This window comes from Calonectris borealis, chromosome 9 (assembly GCF_964195595.1).
Source record: "Calonectris borealis chromosome 9, bCalBor7.hap1.2, whole genome shotgun sequence".
NCBI classification, from domain to species: Eukaryota; Metazoa; Chordata; class Aves; order Procellariiformes; family Procellariidae; genus Calonectris; species Calonectris borealis.
This window is the reverse complement of record NC_134320.1, coordinates 9,520,354-9,542,261: the sequence shown is the minus strand read 5'-3', so window position 1 is coordinate 9,542,261 and position 21,908 is coordinate 9,520,354. Positions and strand designations below refer to the sequence as shown.

The 21,908-nt window shown below is 36.4% G+C and overlaps 1 protein-coding gene across 3 annotated transcripts in view; it reads left to right on the top strand.

Annotated features, from left to right (window-relative positions):
* Window positions 1–21,908, top strand: part of FARSB (phenylalanyl-tRNA synthetase subunit beta) — a 39,648-nt gene that overhangs the window by 11,315 nt on the left and 6,425 nt on the right. For 2 of the 3 annotated variants that reach the window (XM_075158169.1, XM_075158170.1), the window contains exons 11-16: window positions 146–207; window positions 634–841; window positions 1,265–1,345; window positions 4,302–4,394; window positions 6,557–6,674; window positions 11,849–12,001. In XM_075158169.1, coding sequence (XP_075014270.1) covers window positions 146–207; window positions 634–841; window positions 1,265–1,345; window positions 4,302–4,394; window positions 6,557–6,674; window positions 11,849–12,001 — 715 coding nt within the window. Of the gene's footprint in view, window positions 1–145; window positions 208–633; window positions 842–1,264; window positions 1,346–4,301; window positions 4,395–6,556; window positions 6,675–11,848; window positions 12,002–16,403; window positions 21,898–21,908 lie in introns of those variants that run through there. The other variant, XM_075158168.1, reaches the window with a different exon arrangement.

Sequence of the window (21,908 nt, the reverse complement as noted above, 5' to 3'; positions counted from 1 at the left end):
CCTAATATTCTACACTTGTCTTCTGTGCATGTCATTTTAATGTCGTAATTAGAAGAAGCTAGATTGCCAAGATGTCAAAATTGAATCCTCTTAGGTAGAAATGGCAGGCATTGTGTATGCTGAAGAGCTTTGTCTTTCTTTTTAGGAACTGACTTACAGAAAAGAGAAGGTGAAACCTGAACTCATTAACAAGAAAATAGGAATCAGGTGTGTTATTGCAAATGAAAACATAGTTTTTACTCATAAACATTAATCATGAAAAAGGTACTACAAAACATTGATTATTGCATTGTTTTAAAAATGTTTACACTGAGATTTTTTTTTTTAATTTATCAAAAATTCAGGGGTTATCTTGGGTAATTAGATCAACTTTGTCAGACTTCTTCCCCTGTTTTCAAGGAAAGTGAATGATTCTTTATGGCCTCACACAATTGTTGTGAAGTAAAGAAAAATGACCTCTCAAGAGTCAGAATCTGAGCTGGTTCTGATGGAATGCTAAGTCTATGTACAGTCCATAAAGCACTTGGAGGTTCTTCAGGATATAAGGCAATGGAGCAGAAACGTTGATTACTTTAAAAAGCCAGTCGATACAGTGCAAGATCCATAAATTACTACTCTCTTGTTTTGTTTCAGTGAAACTCCATCAAGCCTTGCAAAGCTGCTGACTAGGATGTGTTTGAAGTCACACGTCACAGGGAATGGGAACAATATAGAGATTGAAATCCCTCCTACCAGAGCGGACATTATCCATGCATGTGATATCGTAGAAGATGCAGCAATAGCTTATGGTTATAACAACATTCAGATGACTATTCCGAAAACATACACCATAGCTAATCAAGTAAGATTGCCCCTTCAAATAAACGCTCTGTTGTCAGTAAATGACTAGTGCATGCCAGAAGGGCTTTGGGGAAAACAGAACCTAGGAATTAAATATTTTGACATGCTTTGCCTTGAGAAGTATTTACCATGGATAGGATACAAAACAGATGCCCCACTGATCTGAATAAGTCCAAGACCAGTGGTTGCTGGTACTTGAAAAAAGACAGGGTTTAAGTAGGGAGCCCATATTAAATCTCTAATTGGGAGATTCATTTCCTCAGGCAAGCCTAAAGGCAGCTGGCTGATGCTTTCAAAAATTTTAAGCACACAAGTATAGTACCTCCCTAGTGAATTCACCGTAATGTAACAGGCAGAATCACCTCGGGAAAGAATATAAGAATGTTTAGATGGAAGTTGAAAACTGTTTTTTGTTTCATTTTAGCTCCCCCTCAATAAGCTCACAGAACTTCTGAGACTGGACTTGGCAGCTGCTGGATTCACTGAAGCACTCACTTTTGCCCTGGTATATTATATTGATTTCATATTTTTCTCAGTTGCATGTTGGAATAGTGATGCAGCCAAAACTGCAGAGGATGATCTGAGGATATGTTATTGTATAAATGTACCAGTACTATCCGTTACTGTTTTGGCAAGTGATTGTTTGCTAGTGCTTTGGAATTATAGTATAATATTTTATGAGTTTGTAGGTCAGAGAAATTGAATGAGTCACTGTTAATGTGGCATGTAGTTCTAAGTATAGAGGCAAAAATAGCTGCTGAAGTACTGTTTTTAGTTTAACTTGATAGGATGAAATTGTAAGACAGCAAGTCTCTCTCGAGACTTTGATCACCAGATGTGAAATTCATCATAGTTTGATAATCTGGAAAACAAACATAAAAATTCAGTATTTTCTGGTGGATATTACTACACAGTTTAGAGATTATCCTGTTTCTATTTGTCTCTTTTTAGTATTGCCACTTGCCCATGATTCCTTGCATTAGATACCAAGCTGATACATAGTTATTCAGTCAGCAGAGAGTTTATTTTAAGAATACCTGTAAAAAAGTTGTAATGCACACTAAGGGCACACAGATTCCTCTGTAAATTTCACCACAGGTGATTTTTTTGCATGGAAGAACAAATGAAAATACAGTAATTGTTGTTACCACTGGTTGCAGGTATTATCCATGTTATTTGTTACAGCCACACAAGTAGTCTTTTACCAAGAATTAGGACTCTGCAGCAGCATGTGCCACTCCAGTACTAACAGCTGGCATAATTTCTAATACTGAAATTTTGCAGCAGGATTGTTTTGTTGAAATAAAATGTTCAGTAGAAAACACCATCTTTGTCATGGCCACTTGTTCATACCCCTTTGCCATCGTTGTGAACTGGATCACAGAACCTGATCTACTATTGGAAAAAAGTAAGTTAAGTACACCCCCATGCCCTCCAAATGAATATGGTAACTTCCATACGTGGAGATTGGCATAGTCAGCTATTGAAAATACATTATAAATTTCAGAAAATCCTTTCTCTTGCAAGGTCTGCTCAAAGCCTTTGCCTTAAAGTGCAACTTGTGGACATTTTAGCATATGGGGAGCTACCATCATATATTCTATTAAAACCTCTGTGGAATTTCTCAACCTTTTCCTGAGCTTAAAACTTACTAGATGGCCAGAAGTGTACATCCCTGAAACTACAAAACCTTTTAAGAAATAGTTATCCGATCACAGATTATTTTTTGATAGCTTACTCAAAGATTTTAAGATACCATGATGCAGGCTCCTAAAACACTTCCACACGTTTGAAAAGTTCAGCTATTGCAACCAAAGTTGGTAATCCAAATGGATTGAATACAATTTTAACACCTTCAGATTTCATGGAGCTTCAAAAGCAAAATTTGGACTAATTCTAAAGTCTGAAAAATATACTCCAGTTTTAATATTTTGTTATGAACTCATTTAAGTAACCAGGACAATAACTAGTATTACTTCCTGCAGTGCTAGTATTTGACAAAGATATTCAGACTACCTGTGGTAGTACCATGTTGGGGAAATAATATGTATAACATGGTCAAGCTTTTATAGATTTTTGTTATTCATTAATAAATATAATTCCATTTTTTCAGCACTTAATAGGTAATATGCTTAAAAACACTGAATCTATTACATCACTACAACTGAGGACCTTTATGAACTGCAACAGCAGAATTTTGTAAGATCATGCAGTGTATCATGTTATCACATTACATATTTGTATTTCTCTGTAGCATGATGAAACCCAGAGTCTGCTGTGTTACCAACACTTTATTAAAACACCAATGTGAGGCCTATGACAAATATCATTTATGCTACGACATTCTGTAGCCCAGTGTTATATGACAAACATTGCTTATGTATTTGTGCATACAATCTGTTTCTTGGTTTGAGCCCCAAATTATACTTGTACACAATAACATTGCTTTTTGTGAGGAGCTCCAATTTAGCCAAAATGCATTTAGTTCAATCATAGTAATATAGCATAGTTTAGATACACATCTGAAAACTGTTTAACACAGTTTTCTCCTCCTAAGGTCAGCATTCATTTAAGATTTTATTTTTTTGTATTCAATAATCCAGTTTTTCAGATTGTATCATCTGCTCATTTTCCTCACATTTGGTCTATCAACACACTTTTCGGAGTGCTGCCAGTGCAAAAGGAACACTTCTGGGAGACTGGAGTATACTAGTAAATCCTCAATTACATGCCTAGTCTGCTATTGGTTTCTTTAATACATTAATAAAGCTATAAATTCTGGGAATCTGTCGTGTGGATCTTATCAGTAGCATCTGTTGCTGTATGTGCACAGACATCGTCTGAGCCTGATAAAGTGCATGTGTATTGCTTTACTGACCAGCTTAAAAATACACCTTGAGAATAAGGGCTTTAAAAATACTCCAATTCAAAAAAAAAAGAAAACAACAACAATGAACTATGAGAATCCTATGCAGCTATGAAATGGAAGCCTTGGCCATATGACCTATTTTTTCATAGACAGCACTTTACTTTCTGTAAGTAGCCCCCAAGGGATTGTTTTCTTTGTGAGAAAGCTCGGGTACCATTCCCTTCACAAGTGCTATTTTCAGAATGAAATACTTTACCCACTGCAAGTCAGGGGGCAGAATCTGAGCCTCTGTTTTTAAAACATGACAGCAATCCATGACAGAAGCTTAAATAAACACTTGCCTATTTTTTTTTTTTTAAACTAGCTTTATTTTGGTTAGTAATTAACATTTGTAAATAAACCAGTTTGCCTACTTAGTCTTAAGACTGGGGCTTAATTTTTGTTATGAGTGGGTGTTGCACATGAGAGTGTATTAGGGGGCCTCAGAGCAAGTGCTACAATTGCATGTTCATTCTTGATATCAAATTTCATCATTGGCTTACTGTCTATTTTAACTACTTGACCTTGGTGGGTTTTTGTCTCTTCCTCTCAGTGTTCTCAAGAAGACACTGCAGATAAACTTGGTATGGATATCTGTGCAACAAAAGCAGTGCGCATAGCAAACCCCAAAACTGCAGAATTTCAGGTGAGATAATTCAGGTCAAATTCTGACAGCAACATTGTCACAGATTCTATATTTAAAGAGGAAAGAAAGAAACGAACAGGAAATAAAATTTATAAACTATAGAGCTACTTTTCCCGCATTAAAGAGGACGTGCACATTTATGTGCTAAACTTCCTAGCAGTCATTTTCTGTTACTCCTTCACTGAGAAATACCTTATTCGGTGTGAAATACTATTAGCTTTTCAAAAAGTAAAATATCATGTTCTGTATGACAGCATGTGGCAAAATTGAGCTGTCTTATTACAGAAAATCCCAGATGATTGATCAACTCCTGCATTTAGAAAAGCCATTCAATATAAATGGAACTACTAGACCTGGCAATCTCTAAACTTCCTGAGCTCTGGATAGGAAATGTAATTATTACCGATTATTACTCTTTTTTTTTTTTTTAAATTCTATATTGCTCTAAGTATTTTAATATGCATTTCTAGATCATTTGATCTGTGCTAGAGCAGATCTTGAGAGCTCAAGTACAGTATTGTCAACAATTCTGAAAGTACGTAAAAGTGTACCCATAGTTTTTGTATTTCTTTTAGTGTTTCTTAGAGAGTGTTTTTTTAAAAAGGTGCTTTCATTAGTTTACAGGGAAAGTAAATTTAGAGGCTCTTTTTGTTTCTAACCTAAGAAATACAAAGGTAAACACTCTTTAGAAAGTTTAGAAAAGTTTCAGCAGTCTGTGGGTATTAATGTTTTGTGATTTGTGGGTTTTTTTTCCTCAAGATCTTCTTCAGTAAGTCTGATTTCTCTGAGTGTCTAAAATACCTTTCTAGATCTTATCTCTAATACTAAAAACAGTCTTTTGCTACTCTGAGATTCAGGAAGAGAATTTTTGGGTACCTTCATGTATTTTCTGTTCTGTTTGATATCACAAGTAAGCAGTCATGCAAGACACTGTTGTAACCTGTTTAGACTATTATCACCTGTTCACATATATCATTTGGCATGGTGATGACAACTGAGCAATATAGAATGTACCACAAACAAACAATACTGAGTGTGAACAAAAAGAGAAGAAGAGGCAGCCCTCTAGCCAGGTACAATTTCAGATTCCTGTTCTTCAAAGACAGCTTGCCTTTGCAGTAGTGATGCTGCTAAGCAGTTACATTATTAGCTGAATATTCCTTGTGGCAAAAGTAGCCTCAATGTTTTAAAATATGTAGGCCTCCCTGAAAATTGGGAAGGATTACTCTTTGTGATGCACTATAAACATTCAGCTTTAGATGTTAACTGTGATGGGATTCTCAGGGTGGCTTTTCCCCCATCCCCTGTCCTCTGCCGGCAAGGCAAGGGCAGGATGATGCCAGGGACCCTCTTCCAGCTGAGTGTGGAGCTGGAACTCTTCACTGGTTAGGAAAAGTAGGATAAATAGACAGAAATGCTGCTTGCCCAATGATAAAAAGTAACTCTGGCTGAGCATGTGGTAACTTTTTACCTGCAGTCAAGCAACAGACGATCACTCCCATCTCTTTTCCATGAGATTTTTTCAATCAGACTCTTCCAGTTTGGGGGGGGAAAAAAAATGGTGCACTTCTAAGGAAGTATTTGAATGGAGAACACAGGAAATATACGTGAATGTATCTGTAAGAACACATGTGACTGCATCCTGCCTTGGTTCCTTGCATACGTTTTCTATGTACTTCAGGTTATCCACGACTGCAATCTGAATATATCCATTTCTGTTACTTAGGTTCTGCCTATATCATTGATTGATATCAGGAGATATCAAGATAATATTTCAGACAGCATTTAATATTTCCAAAATAACACTTAGTATTTACCTTTTGCATAAGTGAGATTAAATTTACGGGGATTTTTTTGCACTTCTTTCTGTATTGTTTGTTTTTCTACCCTGCGCTGCAGCTCAAGCATGTGAAATGATATCTATTCTTAAGCTCACATATACGCTCTTTCAGAAAATGCAGTATAAAGAATGTGCAGAGAATGTACATTTTCAGGTTTAATAATTCTAAAACAAAGATGCTCAAACATAAGAGATGAGTGCAGTATTTGCATCTGACTACTTTTAAACTCTTGTTACAAGCAAACAAAACAAAAAATTAAGAAATCTAACATTAGCTATTTTGGAAGGTGTTTCACTTGCATCAACCATGTTTGTCCTGCAGGTGGCACGTACAACCCTCCTTCCTGGGCTGCTGAAAACTATTGCGGCTAACCGAAAGATGCCCTTGCCTCTCAAACTCTTTGAGATTTCTGATATTGTAGTAAAAGATCCTGATACAGGTAAGAGAAGGTTCCTCAAAGTCTTCACTAATGGAAATGTATGTTTACGTACTAAATTGTAATAGTAAGTAAATCTGTATTTCTTTAGAAATATAATAATCACTACATACTACATTCTGTTTTTTAATTTACGTGCAAGAGTTAAGAGATTGGCAGAGTGGCTAAAGATACGATTCTCAGAAGTGCAAGTGGGTACCTTGTAAATATTTTTAGGCATCAAAATATCCATTAAAATCTGTCAAGAATACTGCAAGACTCCAAGGATAAATGCAAGACAATTTTGCACCAAAAAAGAACCTGCTCTAAATTGCTTACGTTGATGCACCCATTTTTACTTGCTCTTAATCTAGTGCTCCTTTGCATTCTTATCAGGGCTGTAACTCATGAGAGAAACTCTCTGCTGGTAATGTTTTCAAGTGGCACAAACCTTGGAAAGTAGTAAATATCGAAGGCATGCTGCTATTGCAGTACTAGAACCTGTTTAAACTGCTGTAGTCTCAAAGATGTGCAGTGCTGTGCCAACTGAAAAGCAGTATGTCTCGAGTCTGGGAATAGCAAGTTGTACTTGCAGACTGATTCTATTCTGGAGAGCTGTAACTCAGAAGAAAATATTGGGGTCAGTGTGTCTCAGCATGAATCCCTTTTCCAACTTTCCATCGTCTTTAAACAGGATTGCTTGTATTTGTTCTCCACAATTATCTTCTGGAAAACTGACAAACAATATGAAGAATTAGATTTGTAGCACAGATACAGGGTAAAGAATGGAGCAAGTCTGTGTATAAAAATGTATAAATAAATAAAAAGCTCGACAGTATAAAATTTCCCCTCTCATCTATAAAAAGAGTTTCCTTATCTTTCCACTTCATCCAGCTATGCTAAAAAAGCGTGGCTGCCTTTGAATTGTTCTGTAACCTTAATTGTTTTACGTGAAACAGCCAAAGCGGCTAGTTCAAAAGCTTCAGTGAAATCCTTCCTGTGTGATGAGGCCTCTTTGCACTGATTTCACTGTGTAGGATCAAAATTTCAGATTATCTTTTTTATCTGGAAAAATGTATCAAAGTAAAATGAACAATAAAATTAAAATGGATTTTTAAAATATTAAAAATTTGTCTAAAATTTACTGATTCGTTTCTTTCTGTATGCTGTATTAGGGGAAAAGGAGTGTACAAGCTACAACTTTTGGGAGGAAGTGCTTGTACACTGAGTTACAACTCTGAATGAAGTTTTGCCTCTCGGTGAAAAAGGCTGACATTACTTTAAATTCAGCAGCAGAAATGGTTCTGTTGTTTCATTATCTGGTTTCAGATTTTAGTGGTTGTGTTTAGGTATCTGGGAACTGCAAAACAAAGGTTTATATAAGGCATAAACAAAATGGCAAGTAAATTGCTTTGGTGATGAATTTAATTTGTAGATTACTTTTTTTTTTTTTAAAGAAAAAAAAACCCTTGCCAAGCAAAATAAGCAGTTTTAGCAAACCATGTAGACTTTTTTTTTTTTTATTAAATACAGACAGTTTGGTGGTGCAGCTCATTCCTTGTTGGGCATGGAGTTAGCTGGAGAATGCAAAAAACGTGGTACAGATGGCAGAATAGCATCAGCATTCTTCAGAACCAAGAGTGGGGCTATTTATCTTGGAATAAGGCTTTATAAAATTTATAAAATATTCTGGCTTTATAAAATTTGCAAGTTAAATTGATTACTTTTATTTCGTGTGCGTTAATTATAGCTCTTGAAAGCTTTCATTTATGTGGACGGGTGCTTAACAGTTTTATAAAAGACTGATTTTGTAGTGTACTTCATTTTGATGGGAATCATTGCAACAGATGAAAGATAAAGACTTCTGAGACAGCAGCTTTGTACCCTGCTCTTGGGCAGCCCTCTCATGGGTTGAGCACTTGCAGACTGGGAACAGTATCTGAAATTGGTTTTAATGTTGTGTTTAGAATAACTACAGTTTTTTCTCAAATTGACTTCCAAAATTAAACTTGCCTAATAAACAGTTCGAAAGGGGAGGGGAGAAAGAAATAACTGGTAACTCTGCAAATACTGAAAAATGCGAGGTTGTCCTCTCACATATGGAATGAGATTTCCTGCAGAAGGCTTATGTCATCAGACTGACTAATTTAATTTTATTATTTCATGATTTTGGCATGCAGAATTTCCAATTAATAATTTAAAAAGTATGGGTCAAAAGAGTACTGACATTAACTGTATTTGAAATGGCATCTTGTAGTCATTCATGTGTGAATGAACCTAGCTCTTTTAAAAACACTGGTTTTTAATAAAGTACCTTCTTACACAGAGCTCATGCTTACGAAGGTGAGCTGAACATATTTCTCTTCAGACATATCTGGCAGAAAGGTTTGACGTACTAAATTAGCAAAACGTGTGCCAGATTTGATATAACTAAATGGAACCAAATCTGAGCAGAAATGTTTCTTCTCAAGGCAGGAGGAAATGTGCCGATTTTGAATATGTTACACAGCATTTGTGTGGTTAGCTTGTAACACTAGATAGTCACTTCTGGTAAGATAGTTACACTAGTTTAGCACATAAATCACCACCTTACACCACGAGTCCTAACAGAGAATACCCTTCCTCTCCCTTACCACAACGAAAGAAATTAATCCCTTAGAAAATTACCTCTGACCAGTGATCTTGGAGAATCTGGCAAGCTTATAGTAGCACACATTTAGCGTAATTTACATCATTTGTGATTACAGCTGCTGCCATATTTTGAAGCCTTTTTCCAAACTGCCTGGAAATGTTAGTTATATACAGAAAATAGTTTGGTATTTTTGTGAGGCTGTGGGACAAGTTTAAATGAGCAGATGCCCCCTTTCAGATCACCCAGCCATTTTTCTGAAGCATCTCTAATTTGGAAGGGGGCAGCGCACAACACTCTTTTGGCTCACATATTCCTAACCAGCTGCCCATCCTTTGTATTGTTTTTCAGCAGCATCCCCAGGAAGTGCTTTGAAGTTTCAGAAATATATATATAAAAAAAAAATTTAGGTTGACATACTTGGCAGGCTCATTTAAAAAATAGAACTGTTTCATGGCATGACACAAGAGATCTCTTAAGTGAGTTATAAAGAACTGAAGCATTTCTAACATCCGCCAGCTTTTGCATACAGTTCCTAATACCTTCTTTTTTCTTCCTATTCCCTGTTGTGAATGAACTTCTTGTGTTGCAATATAACTCTGTAAAGGAGTAAATTTTATAACACAGTTTTTGAAATGCTTGAAAATGTATCCTTTCCTTTACCAAGGATTTTTACAGTTGGCTTGAAAACATGAGGTATAGAGATTGTTGTGTATGTTTATTTCTGATGCGTTAGTTAAGAACAGTGATCTGAAGATACCGTTGACTATCTGAATAGTAATGACATTAATTCAGATAGTTGTTACAAGTTCTGTCAGCATAATGAATCACAGAAAAAAAGAAAATCATTCTGCTGAACATCTAGCTGCTCTAGAAGTTTTGAATGAATTTTGGCTCAAAAAGGCTGTGCTTTCATCCTTTGTGTAGGCTCTTGCTCCTGTATTTTGCAGTCCTTTTTAATCCTTGTATTTCTAGCCACTTGGTAAACGTTTTCCTGTTTAGTTTTTGATAGATTTTTTTTTTGGTTACTAAATGGTTAGTTGGACCAAATAAGCAAGATGTAAATTTAATTAAAAAAAAAAAAAGTCTAATTTCTTATGTGATAGAAATTAACAGTTCAGGGAACACCCAGTGAGCACTAGAGTTTCTGCCTGTATTTAGTCTTACTGTACATCAAGCACAAAGACTGGCTATGGCAGGTCAGACCAAAGCTCGTTTAGCCCAATAACCTGTCTGTAACACCAGCTAAAAGTGTTTGTCACAGGAAAAGCATGAGAGCAGGTAAGCGTATATAACACATCTGGAGTGCCTCCCCTGTTCTCCGGCCACGAGTAGCTCAGGGACTTCCTGACTCAAACGTAGTAACAAATAGATTTATCTCCTATGAGCTTCCTCTGCCTCCTCAGGGCCGTGTAAACTTCCAGCATCCACAAAATCTTGTGGGGAAGAAGTTTCACTGCCTAACTCTATGCTGGCTGAAGAACCCACTCCTTTCCTTGTTTGAGCTTGGCTCCTGTTTATTCTGATGTCCCCTATTTTCTTGTATCGAATGCAGCAGCAAACAATTGATGCATGTAGGAAAGAACCATCTCTTGAGGTCTGAGGCGCTCAGTTCTGATGCTTATGTCTAGAACTATGTGGAAGTAGAATTCAGACTGTAGGTGCAGCTATAACTCCCATGAAGTCACTAATCATATAGGGATCTTTAACCATATGAATGTCCAGAAGAAGACAGTCACATGAAGAGTTCTTCCCTGGTTCAGCAAACTTTGCCCTTGTATATGCCAACCTTGCTGAATACATTCTTGCACTTTAACCCTGAGAAGGTAAAGACCTGAGGGCAATAAACGAGTTCACTACATTAATCAGTATTTTGAATTTCACTGCTACTAACTGGCAGCTGTAACAATAGACTTGTTACTCTGTTCCTAGATCATTCCTCTCAAAAAGCAGAAATGTTGAAATCCGCAATGAGTAAAGCTTCGAAGTAGGCTGCAGTGGTTCTAGAGAGTGTATATTGCAAGGGTGTAGCCTAAAGGTACAAGTGTAACAACACATTACTATGTATTCATTTTGAAAGTTTAAAAAAGAAAAATGTATTTTGATGAAATCAATAACGTAAGAAAACTTACAGCAGGGAGGAGGCAGGGTTTTGATTTAAGGAACTGTCCGAAGTGGGAGACATTCATGTCACAGTCTTGAGGTTGTGAAACACAGCACATTTTTCATAGTTAATTGGTTTCGGGGATGTCCAAGATCATGAAAAGCATCAGTTGTGATTTGGAAACCTGTGTGAATTTAGATCTTTTCATAGATCGCCGTGCTAACATTATTATTCATTTCAAGTTGTGGGCTAGTTGTTTTGTACTGGTAGTTATTCTGCAACCAAGTTCTATAAATACTTAGCTTTCCCACCAGCAGCACAAGTTTCCTGATGCTTACTGAGTATTTACATTTTCTCCTTTCAGCCACAAGTACCTCACAGTACAGCAGAAGAAAACTGATGCAAAAAGCAGGGTTAAAAGTGATAAAATTTCCCAGATAATGTAATTGTTTCCTTCTTCTTCAGATGTAGGTGCAAGAAACTACAGGCATTTCTGCGCAGTTTATTACAACAAGAGCCCAGGGTTTGAGATTATCCATGGTTTGCTGGACAGGGTCATGCAGCTTCTAGAAGTACCACCAAATGAAGAGAATGGATACACAATCAAGGCAACTGAAGGTAAGGAAGACAGAACTGCAGTGTACAGCAGAGGTTGTTCTGAAGCTCAAATGTTCCCTTACAATCTGAGGTGGATTTTTGGTTCTCAGCAGTAGGCACTAAGAATTATTAATATTATTATTATTATATACACTATTATACTGTGGTATAAGTAAAAATGCATTAACTTGCATTCACTGATTGTGAAATGGGATCGCTGTCTTTCTGTGAGCTGTTCTGAGTAGTTTTATATAAATTGCAAGTTAACAGCTTTCTAAGGAGACTTACAGTAAAGCATATGCCATGAACTTCATGGACTGTTTACAATCAATTAATCCGCTGATTGCAAGGGTAGGTAGGAATTCACTGAATTGATGAATATGCCAGGTACCCACTGCATTCTTTTTGGCTAACAGTACCCGAAAAAGACAACTTCTTACAGCTGATCTTTTAGTTTATACCTTTATCTATAGCTTCTATTCATATGTACCTTTTATTTATATATTCATATGAAGATATATGCCTTATATATCTTTTATTCAAAGACCTGCTGTCTTTGAGACTGAGCCTGCAGCTTAGGCAGCTATTTGTATAACAGCTCTCTCTCTGCTCCATACAGGGCGAGCTGCACATGAATTAAAAATAATACCCTCAAGCGCAAAACCTCCTCTGTGTATGTGCATATGCATGTAAGAGAGAAAGCAAGCAAGGCTGACCCCATTACTTCATTGAGAGCACGTAGGGTGATGCAAGAGAGCAAGCATCAGCAACTAATCTATTCTGCTACCAAAAATAACGGTGTAGTAAATACAGTATAGAAAAGCAAGACTGCAGGGATAGCAGCTATGATTCTACTTCTACGTCATGCATTGGTGCTCAGAGACGAGACACTGACTCAAATTGACTCAGCTTGAAGAAGGGCCTCCATTCTGCACTTACTGGAACAAGTGGCACTGACAGCGAGTCCCTGACAGCCTGACTGAGCTTGCCTATTCATAGAACTTTAATGAAAAATTGTTAGATGTCTCCCTGTTTTGCAGTGCACTGCCAAGATGCCAAACATAACACTTCAACTGGTCTCCTAGCACTTTAATGCACATTTGTGTCATATATTGACACTTTTTTTTTTACGTCCTGTTTTTTGACAAAGTAGTATTTTGCTCAGTATTATTTAGGCAGACTTTAAAAGGGTTTATTAGAATATTGTTAATAGGACTGCCAGGTGGACCAGAGGAATGTTTAAACAATTGGACTTTTTGTTCTAATTTACCAAGCACAGAACAGGTAATAGCAAAGTTTCTTATTTAGAAAGAGGGTGGGGGGGGGGGGTTAGAAGAGCCTCTAGGAGCTGAGTACTCAGCTGTCATTGAAGTCAAACCGAAATGTTAGATCACTTTTCAAAACTCTTCTGTAGCTTGTTTTTGAATAGACGTATCAGGAGTTTGCTTTAGTACTGAAAATATTTGCAAGTGTTTTATATTCTGTACTGTAGCATTTCAATGATGTATGGCTGGCTTCAAGATTCTGGAGGAAAAAAAAAATCTCAAAAGAATAATCTTAACACAGTGAAGAAGTTATTTGTAGATACTAGTACTGTTTCGTATTCCTGATGCTGTGGGATTTGTAATGCCTATTCATAATCCCTGCATTCCCGTGACATTACTCCACAATGCATTTAGTGTAAAGGATGGATTATGCCTTGTCATATGCAATATATTACAAGCAGTTTGTAGCTTTTAACTATAGACACACAACAAAAGTGCCTACTGCTTTCTGTTTCGTCAGTGATTCAGTAACTCTCCTGGGATGGCATGTAGATTCCTTGCAGTTCTCCTGACATGGGAATTTAACCTTGGTAACAATGCAGATGGCTGATACTCTAGTGCCATAGTGAATGCAGTGTCACTGCACCAACTTACTTAAAAGATCTTCACTGCAGAGATGGTTGGAAGTCGAAGTAGTTTGGGGGATTTTGTTTGGTTTTGTTTTTCTGTTGTTTTGTTTTGGTTTTTTTTTTTACCTTGCTTTGCAATCTGTCAATTAAGCATGTGTGAGAGAGAAAATGTCAGCAGATGATGGAGTAAGGTCAATTGCTGAGTGAAAAAAAGATATCCTGTAACATCTTAAGAGGCTGCAGCAAACTGAAATAATTCAGAAGAACAGTGCAAGTTACTTCAGAGGTTTTAAATCAGGACATTACACATGGCATGGGTTTTTAGATGCATCTTTATGGAGCATGCTTTTTTTATTGCCTGTGCCAAATTAAAATTTGTACAGTGAGAAATGGGTTTATCCCATGACTCTCATTTAGACAGATCCTAGCTACTTTTTCTGTATGGGATCTCAACCAAAACTTGAGACTAGTAAGCAACACAGTGGAAAGGTAGGGGTTTAGGCTAGATGTTTTTATTCCTTGTGCAACTGATTAAAATAGTTCCAGTCATTATGGAAAACAATACAGGGAAAAATATTGGTTTAGATGAGCAACAAAGAATAGATAGAGATGTATTGGGCACATATTTGCCTCTTTTCCAAATTCACTTTGAAAAATGAAATGCCTGTACTATAGTTCCATTTAGTCCATATGTGCAAATCATGGTTATTTAAGCTCCTTCTGTTCTCCCAACACCTAAGTGCCCTGCAATTTGACCTTAAGGTCAGAGCCTTTTTGCCTTTATAGCAACACCTGTGGAAAAAAGTACAGATGCTAGAAAATATGGGTGAAATTGTGATGTTCCCCTGGCCTTTGCACTACACTTTGGTGTAATCTGAGCTAGGTAATAAATGGAGAAGAGCTGTTTAGAGCAGCCTTGAGGAAGAGAGGGGTTTGAGCGACTGAATTCAAGGATTTCAACATACATGTGGCACTCAATGCTTTTCAGTTTCTTAAAGTTACTAATGGAACCATTTTTTTGCTTATTGCTACTAAATATACAAAATTATAAAGTTTTAAAGACAGAACTCTGAAATGCTACCCATTGTTTTAAAATGCACTGAATGGACTTTTTGATACATTAGTGAATCCTACAATTACTGGCCTTGAAAAGCATTTTGGTTTTTTCTTTGTTTGTTTTATAGCAAAGGCATCCATCATCAAACATAGGTTGAAAAGAGTACAATTATTGCATCAATCCTCAAATTTGTAAGTGCTCCATAATAAAAATTTTTGCATAAAACTCTTGAAATTTTAGCCAGTTCCATACCATTAATAAAATTTAAAGATCATATGGATGTCTGTGATTAGGAAGTAAAGAAAATAAAATCAAACTTTAAGTAATAAAAATATGCGTAGAAAGAGCCAACAAATTTGGTCATATATTGTCAGGTAATTTTATTTAATAAAATTATTTATTTTTGAGTTCACTTTCATTGGTTTCAGTTCCCTTGAATTGAAAACTAGAGGCATTCTGATAATTATATTGAAAGGTATTCTTAATTTCAAGTTTTAATCTCTGTAGAAATGGGTATGTTTTCTGCAGCATTTTGGTCATCTTGTGCTTCTAGATGACCATCTGAAATGATCATTTTCTTCCAGAAATCAGTTCCATGATCACAGGAGGTGATGCTAATCATGGGATTTGGGTCCATAATAAAGTCTTACTTAGGCTAAAAAGAATAAAAAAGGGCTTAGTAAATACTGACAATGGAGTCTATATTGCAGTCTTCAAAGGAGTGGTGTGAAGTGTAAGGTATAATTATCCTTGCTCACATTGTAACAATTAGAATGACTTTTCCTTATTTAAGGAAAGAAACCCTCGTTTTGCAGTACCTTCTGAGAGTCTCTATACTTTGCAAATGGAAATTAATTGGGCACAAACTGTTAGAAAAGGGAAAATAATATCCATATTTTATGAAAATGGAGCAATTTGACAACATTAAAACATTAAAATGTTAATGTGCATTGATACTGCTTCACTGTCTGCCCCACTGCCTTCCACAACAAAATTGATATTTGATGAAATAGCCCTCATTCATGTGAAAACAAACAATCCCTGAATAGCAGAGCTTGTGACATGAGCTACTTTTTTGTACATTATTGATTTTTGTGAATTTCAGCTAACTCTTGAATTTTTTTAAGTAAATGTTCGTGTCATTCATTCTTTTAGGGTAATCAAGAGCTTAGTAAAGCTGGGAAGTCAGCCCATTTGTGTTCAACATAAATGTGTACTTAATAAATGCATACTAAGCCTTGCTTCCTTCAGTAATTGACAGTTGTCTTTCAAAAAAAAAAAAGGAGAAATTTCACTCCCTTCTTTTTACTGCCCTTATTTAATTAAATGAAAGGTGTGGTAAAGTGTAGAAAATTTTAATTCCACAGTAAATCATAGTAATAGCTTCTCATTTAGTAAGGTTTAGCTGTGAAATTAGGGGTGTAATAGTTATCTCCATAACTAAGAACATAAATAAACATTTGCTTTTATAGTAATAATTATACAACAAACAACTTTAAAAGAAGATTTGGACTGTGAACCTCAATTCACAAGACAAGAGGAGGGAAGTCTGGGACTAATTCTGAGTTACATGTATGGAATTGAACCCCGACATCTATCTCTGGTGATCAGCTTAAACTGGGAGACTAATATACACAGATGTTTAGTACCCGTGTTGAACTTGGCATTATTAATACCTGTTTTATTTTAAGGAACTATAGCTTGATTGCTCTTAATGGCAATCCTGGCCTTTCAGTTGCCTGTCTTGGCAGCCACTGCATCATTCATGAATGTCAATAATTGCGTATTTACTTATAGATAACTAAGGGAAATGTGCCAATTTTACTATGAAGCCTCCAAATATCATTTCTGACATACTAGAAGATATCAGTCAATTCTTAATCCATTTAATTGGCATTCAAAAATAGATACTTTATAGGTGCTATTACATCATTGTACTTGTATTTATCTACCAATTTGAAAGACTATAATCAGATTTATTTGACAACATCTGTTTTCAATAAAAACATACCAGCTGATAATTGACTGTATTCAAGTCCTCTGAATTTTACATTTACCAATTCCCAAATAATTTTTTTCTCACCCGTGATCCATCTAGATCATCCACCTTGGAATAGTGGCACCACATTAACATTTTTCTAGTACTACAGAATTCCCAGTATTGTTACTATAAGTTAGCGGCAGCAGGCAAGATATTTGCTTTGAGAATTGCACCATGATTCTGGTGCCTAAGACTCCTAGCATCTCAGAAACATCCTAGTCCCGGTATATGTAACCAAACATATTCTTCATTTTTTCAGTGGAGTGGAAGACACCTTATTATATTCAAGAATACCCTTTTTTTTCCCCAGATGAAAAGAAGTATTTATTAAAGCCTTATACATTTCTGTCTCACATAAAAAGTTCAACCAGTCTTGTTAGCAGATGAAAGTACTCTATCTACAATTTGTTTTCAACATTCTTTAAAATCTTTCTAATGCTGTCTTTATTGCTGCCAGTCATTATTCTTTCCTAATTTATTCAGTTTCCTTGATGAATTTTCAGTCACTGTTACTAATCACATTTTATGAAGTGCAATTCATTTCTCTCATTTTTGTCTGTAAATAGGTTTTCTGATTTTTGTCCACTTTCACTTCAGCACTAAATATGGATAGCGTTTTAGCCAAAAACGTTCCCAGTTTTTGTTGTGAAACTAGTACTATTCGTTTATCAAACAGATTGTTCTTGAAGATCTCCTGATCTTCCACTCCTGTTTTTCTGTTTAGTTTCCCACCCCCAGCCACCCCCAGTCAGATTCATTAATTAACAACAGTAAGAGGTAAGGACAGTTTTTTTAAATCTGAGTGATTTTAGTACTTCTAAATGGATTACCCTAATTCTGCAAGGAGTTTCAGGAGTTCCAGCACTGATCATTAAAATGGCTTAATTATAAGGCATCTTGCAAAATTGGATGTTTGTCACTAGTTCTTGTGGCTCTTCCAGTGTTGGCCACTACTTCGAGATCTAATGAATTTCTTAATTAATTTCTCATCCTTTTCTCTTGAGCAATTTTCCCTGCAGCATCAAAGGAGCTTAGTTAAGTGAAGAACTACAGTTCTAACAACTCAAAATGAAATTAAATTATCTAATAAAATGGGTGTGGCTGCTCACTTAATGTCCCTTTAATTGTCTATTACCTCTGCTTTTTATTTCCTTCCTGCAAATACAGGACTTCAGATTTATAGGAACTAAATCCCTACAAACTTAGGGCAAGTTTATTTCTGTTTTATCAAGTATCTTCCCACATCAATGTTGATGCCTCAAATTTGGTTGTAACCATTTTAACACCCAAGGAGGTACCTGGCAAAGATATGAACCAGGCGAGTTGCTTGTATTATTTAATTAGCCAAAGTGCGAGTCTACAGTGTCTGGAGTTTCTCTAGATAAACCTGATTTATCAAAATTTGACAGCACACTGTACCACTGGACATCTCAGAGCTGTCTTGCTGTTGCAAGTGACGCAGTTATGCCAAGCAACACTGAAATAGTTTGTGGCAAAACCCATAGTTTGTTTCTGGAAATAAGTCTCATTTCATTAGCTTTGTGTTATACAGTTGATCTTTATTATGAAAGAAGAGGCTATCAGAAGTGAGTTTTAGGAAAGCTTTTTCCATTCCTATGGTCATTTCAGCTCATCTGAAAGTTTTTGAATGTTCCTTCCCAATACCCCTCGAATGTAATCTGTTTGCACAAACCTCATCCCAAAAAAAAAAAAAAAAAAGATGTATCAGGTAGAGAAGTACATTATTTTAGAACTGCACAGGATAATAAAAGGTTTGACAGGCTTAGACTTCTGTGTCTTTTAAACCTTTATCACCAAATTATGTTTGACATGCTTTTTCCCCACATATGAAATTTAAAAGTTCAGTAAGGGAACAAAGAACATATTTGTTTCTCAAATTCAGAATATTATTTCAGAAGAGAAACTCCTTTGAACCGACTCATTTAGAAGTATGTTTCCTATCAAGTAATAGTGGGAGGAAAAATCTATGGTAATTGCAAAAATATTCTGGGGAGGGGTGTCAAGTCAACTTGTAAAGAGACACAAGCTATCCTCTTTTATCTTCCTCTTTTTGCAAGTACTAATAAACATTACAATGTTTTTCTTTCCATTGATTTTATTCTGACAGATTAGGGGTGCTCCAAGTAGTAGTAGCATTTCTCCTGACAGACTTTTCATTTTCTACCAGTTTTGTCAACTCCCAGAATCTTCTAAAGCATTGGCATTTGTGTTCCTGAGCTCAAGGTATTAGTTTCTTCTCCCTGACATTAAGTCTTTGCTCTTCTGCTGTTCCTTTACTGGGGAGGCCTCTTCAGACTTTAATTCTTTCCCTCTCCCCCCCCACCCAGCCAAGGCAACTATCTTTTTTAATCATACATCATAACAAGTCTAACAGATAAAAATCTTCCTTGCATCAAGAGTTTTAAACATCTGGCACAGCTTACATTATATAATACAGAATTACATAACTTCCACTTTTTCTGTCTATCTCCTTACATTTTGAAATAGAAAATTATTTCTTAATCATAAACTATATTTTCAATGTTGCAAAGCCCTCTCTAGAAAAGAAATTATTCTTCCAAGCCAGTAGCAGAAACAGCAGCAAATTGCACATCTCCCTTCTCAGTGAACGGGGACAGTGATCTAAGCAGTGAGGGTGAGGGTGCAGGTCTGGTTGCAGTGGCTTCTCTGGTGAAGTACTACACTTGACCAGCGCCACAGCTTCATCCTTCGATGCTGCTTCCACCTCCTGCACAGCCTGCTATGGCTAGAGGCCAGCTAAGTGTCCACATGCTTTCATTTTCACTACAATATTAATGGTAGCAATTGTGATCATGTCGAATTTATAGCTCATGGTTAAGCAGTTCTCTGATCTGGTTCGATTTTTGAACTGTGATAAAGAGGCAGGGGGGCAGTGCTTCAAATTTAATCTTACATACATTTTCTAACATTTATTTATGCAATAAAATTGTAAACAGGAATTTGCAAGACTTTGGCTCAGACTTTTACATCAATGTGAATGCAGGATCCTAAGATTAGTATTTCTGTTGCCCGTGGTAGAGGAATTGAGTTTACCTTTGCTTGTGGTGTATGTATTAGAAAACAGTAGATAGCAAGGAAATGCTGAGCTAGTGCAGACTCAACCCAGTACATGTGCTGGGCACAGATCCTCCGTGTTAGGGTCCAGAAGCAGAATAGCTGTATTTGTTGTAGACCCAGTACTGCTTCTGGTCCTGGGCTGGCTCACATTCAGCCAGTTCAAGCATTTCTGTTCCTAGTGGTGCAGCCAGGTGCTTCAGCCACGAGGCGTTGGTTTGCAACAGAAATCTCAGTTGCTAAAACTAAGTGATTAACAGTTTCAGTGACTGCTGAGATTCATCGTTTAATTATGTATTATTCCATGCTAGTTTGTCAAGTCATTTTCTAAAAGGCATGAAATGCGGTACCTGTGAAAGCGTAACATCAGGTGGCTGTTACTTATCTCAGCAAGTAGTGCCAAGTCATTGGGAGGGGAAGACGGCTTGGTCTAGGACATGAAGTGAATAAACAACATGCAAACTAAATATGTCATACTAAAGTAGACTCGCAGACTGACTTAGTGCTGGTTCTGGTTATTCTCTAATGCTTGTAGGAAAGCAGAGCCTAGAAGCTAAAATCTGCTGCCTCACTGTGCATACAGAGAGCATGTTGTACCCCCCACCATAAAGAATATGGTTTATTGTTTCTTAGTTTCTGACAGATTTTTATGTTTGCAAGGATGAATTATTCCTTTAGATATTTAAAGAGGGATAAAAAGAGTCATGGAACAAAAAGAAACTAAGTTTGTTTTAATATTCAAAAGTTTGTGTTCTCTAACTCAAACGAAATAGCAAGACATTTAAAAAAAAAAAAAAGCCCTTTATTTGGGATTAGGAATTCTCTAGTTTTATAAATAGCTGTGACACAATACCAGCTTAGGTTTGTGACTTTTAGGACGAAGTATAACATTTCAGATAAGTCTGGATAAATCAGATAAAACTGGCCTAAAAGTAAAGATTAGCTATGTAATGGTAACTCTGCAGTGCAGCTAAACTCCAGTGTAGAATTGCTGTTTCTCACAACTGCCACACAAATACAAATTTATTGAGCTTCATACACAAATGCTGATTTCTAGAAAAATACATGGAATTTGATAGACTTCTTTCTAGGTTTCCTACTTAAGTGTTTCTGTACGCATTATTTAAGCGGCCACCCTGGTACTCCAGCACTGAATATGTGAAATCCTGTTACCCAGATCAGTGACCCAAAATGTCTGCTTTCCTTAGCCTCAGCATCCACCCAAATATTACCTTCCATTAGGAAAGGCAGGAACACAGTGATTGTACCCAAATAATCTCAAGTGTCTGACACTGCTGTAATCCTGAGAATAACACAGATGAATAAAGAGCAGCTCCAAGCTTATTACATTCTTGAACCACTTCCTGACATCGAGCAACACCAAACATTCTCTGTTAAAGTTCCTGGGGCACTCTAAAGTAAGAATGAAAAATAAATCTAGCCTAAAAGTCTGTTTTGGTCTCTGTTCTCAAGGCAAATGAAGGAAAGAGATTGCTAGCTACACCAGTCCCCACTTCATCACTGCCACGCACTTTAACATGACCAACAACAGTTGATTCTGGACCCAAGCAGTATTATGATTATTACCACACTGCTTACAAATATAAACTTACAATACACTGTAAAACAATATCATTGATCCCTAAATAGTCTTAAATATAGTCGAATACAGAACAGAATATATTCAGTTGTAGAGTTGCATATGAGGGTTCTTATGAGATAGAAGAATTCGTCCCTCCCCGAGATACAAGTTAATAAAAATGCAGCCATTGACTTAGTTGTAACAGAAGATGATTAATTGACTGACCACTGCAAATTTGTGGATGATTGTCCATATTCC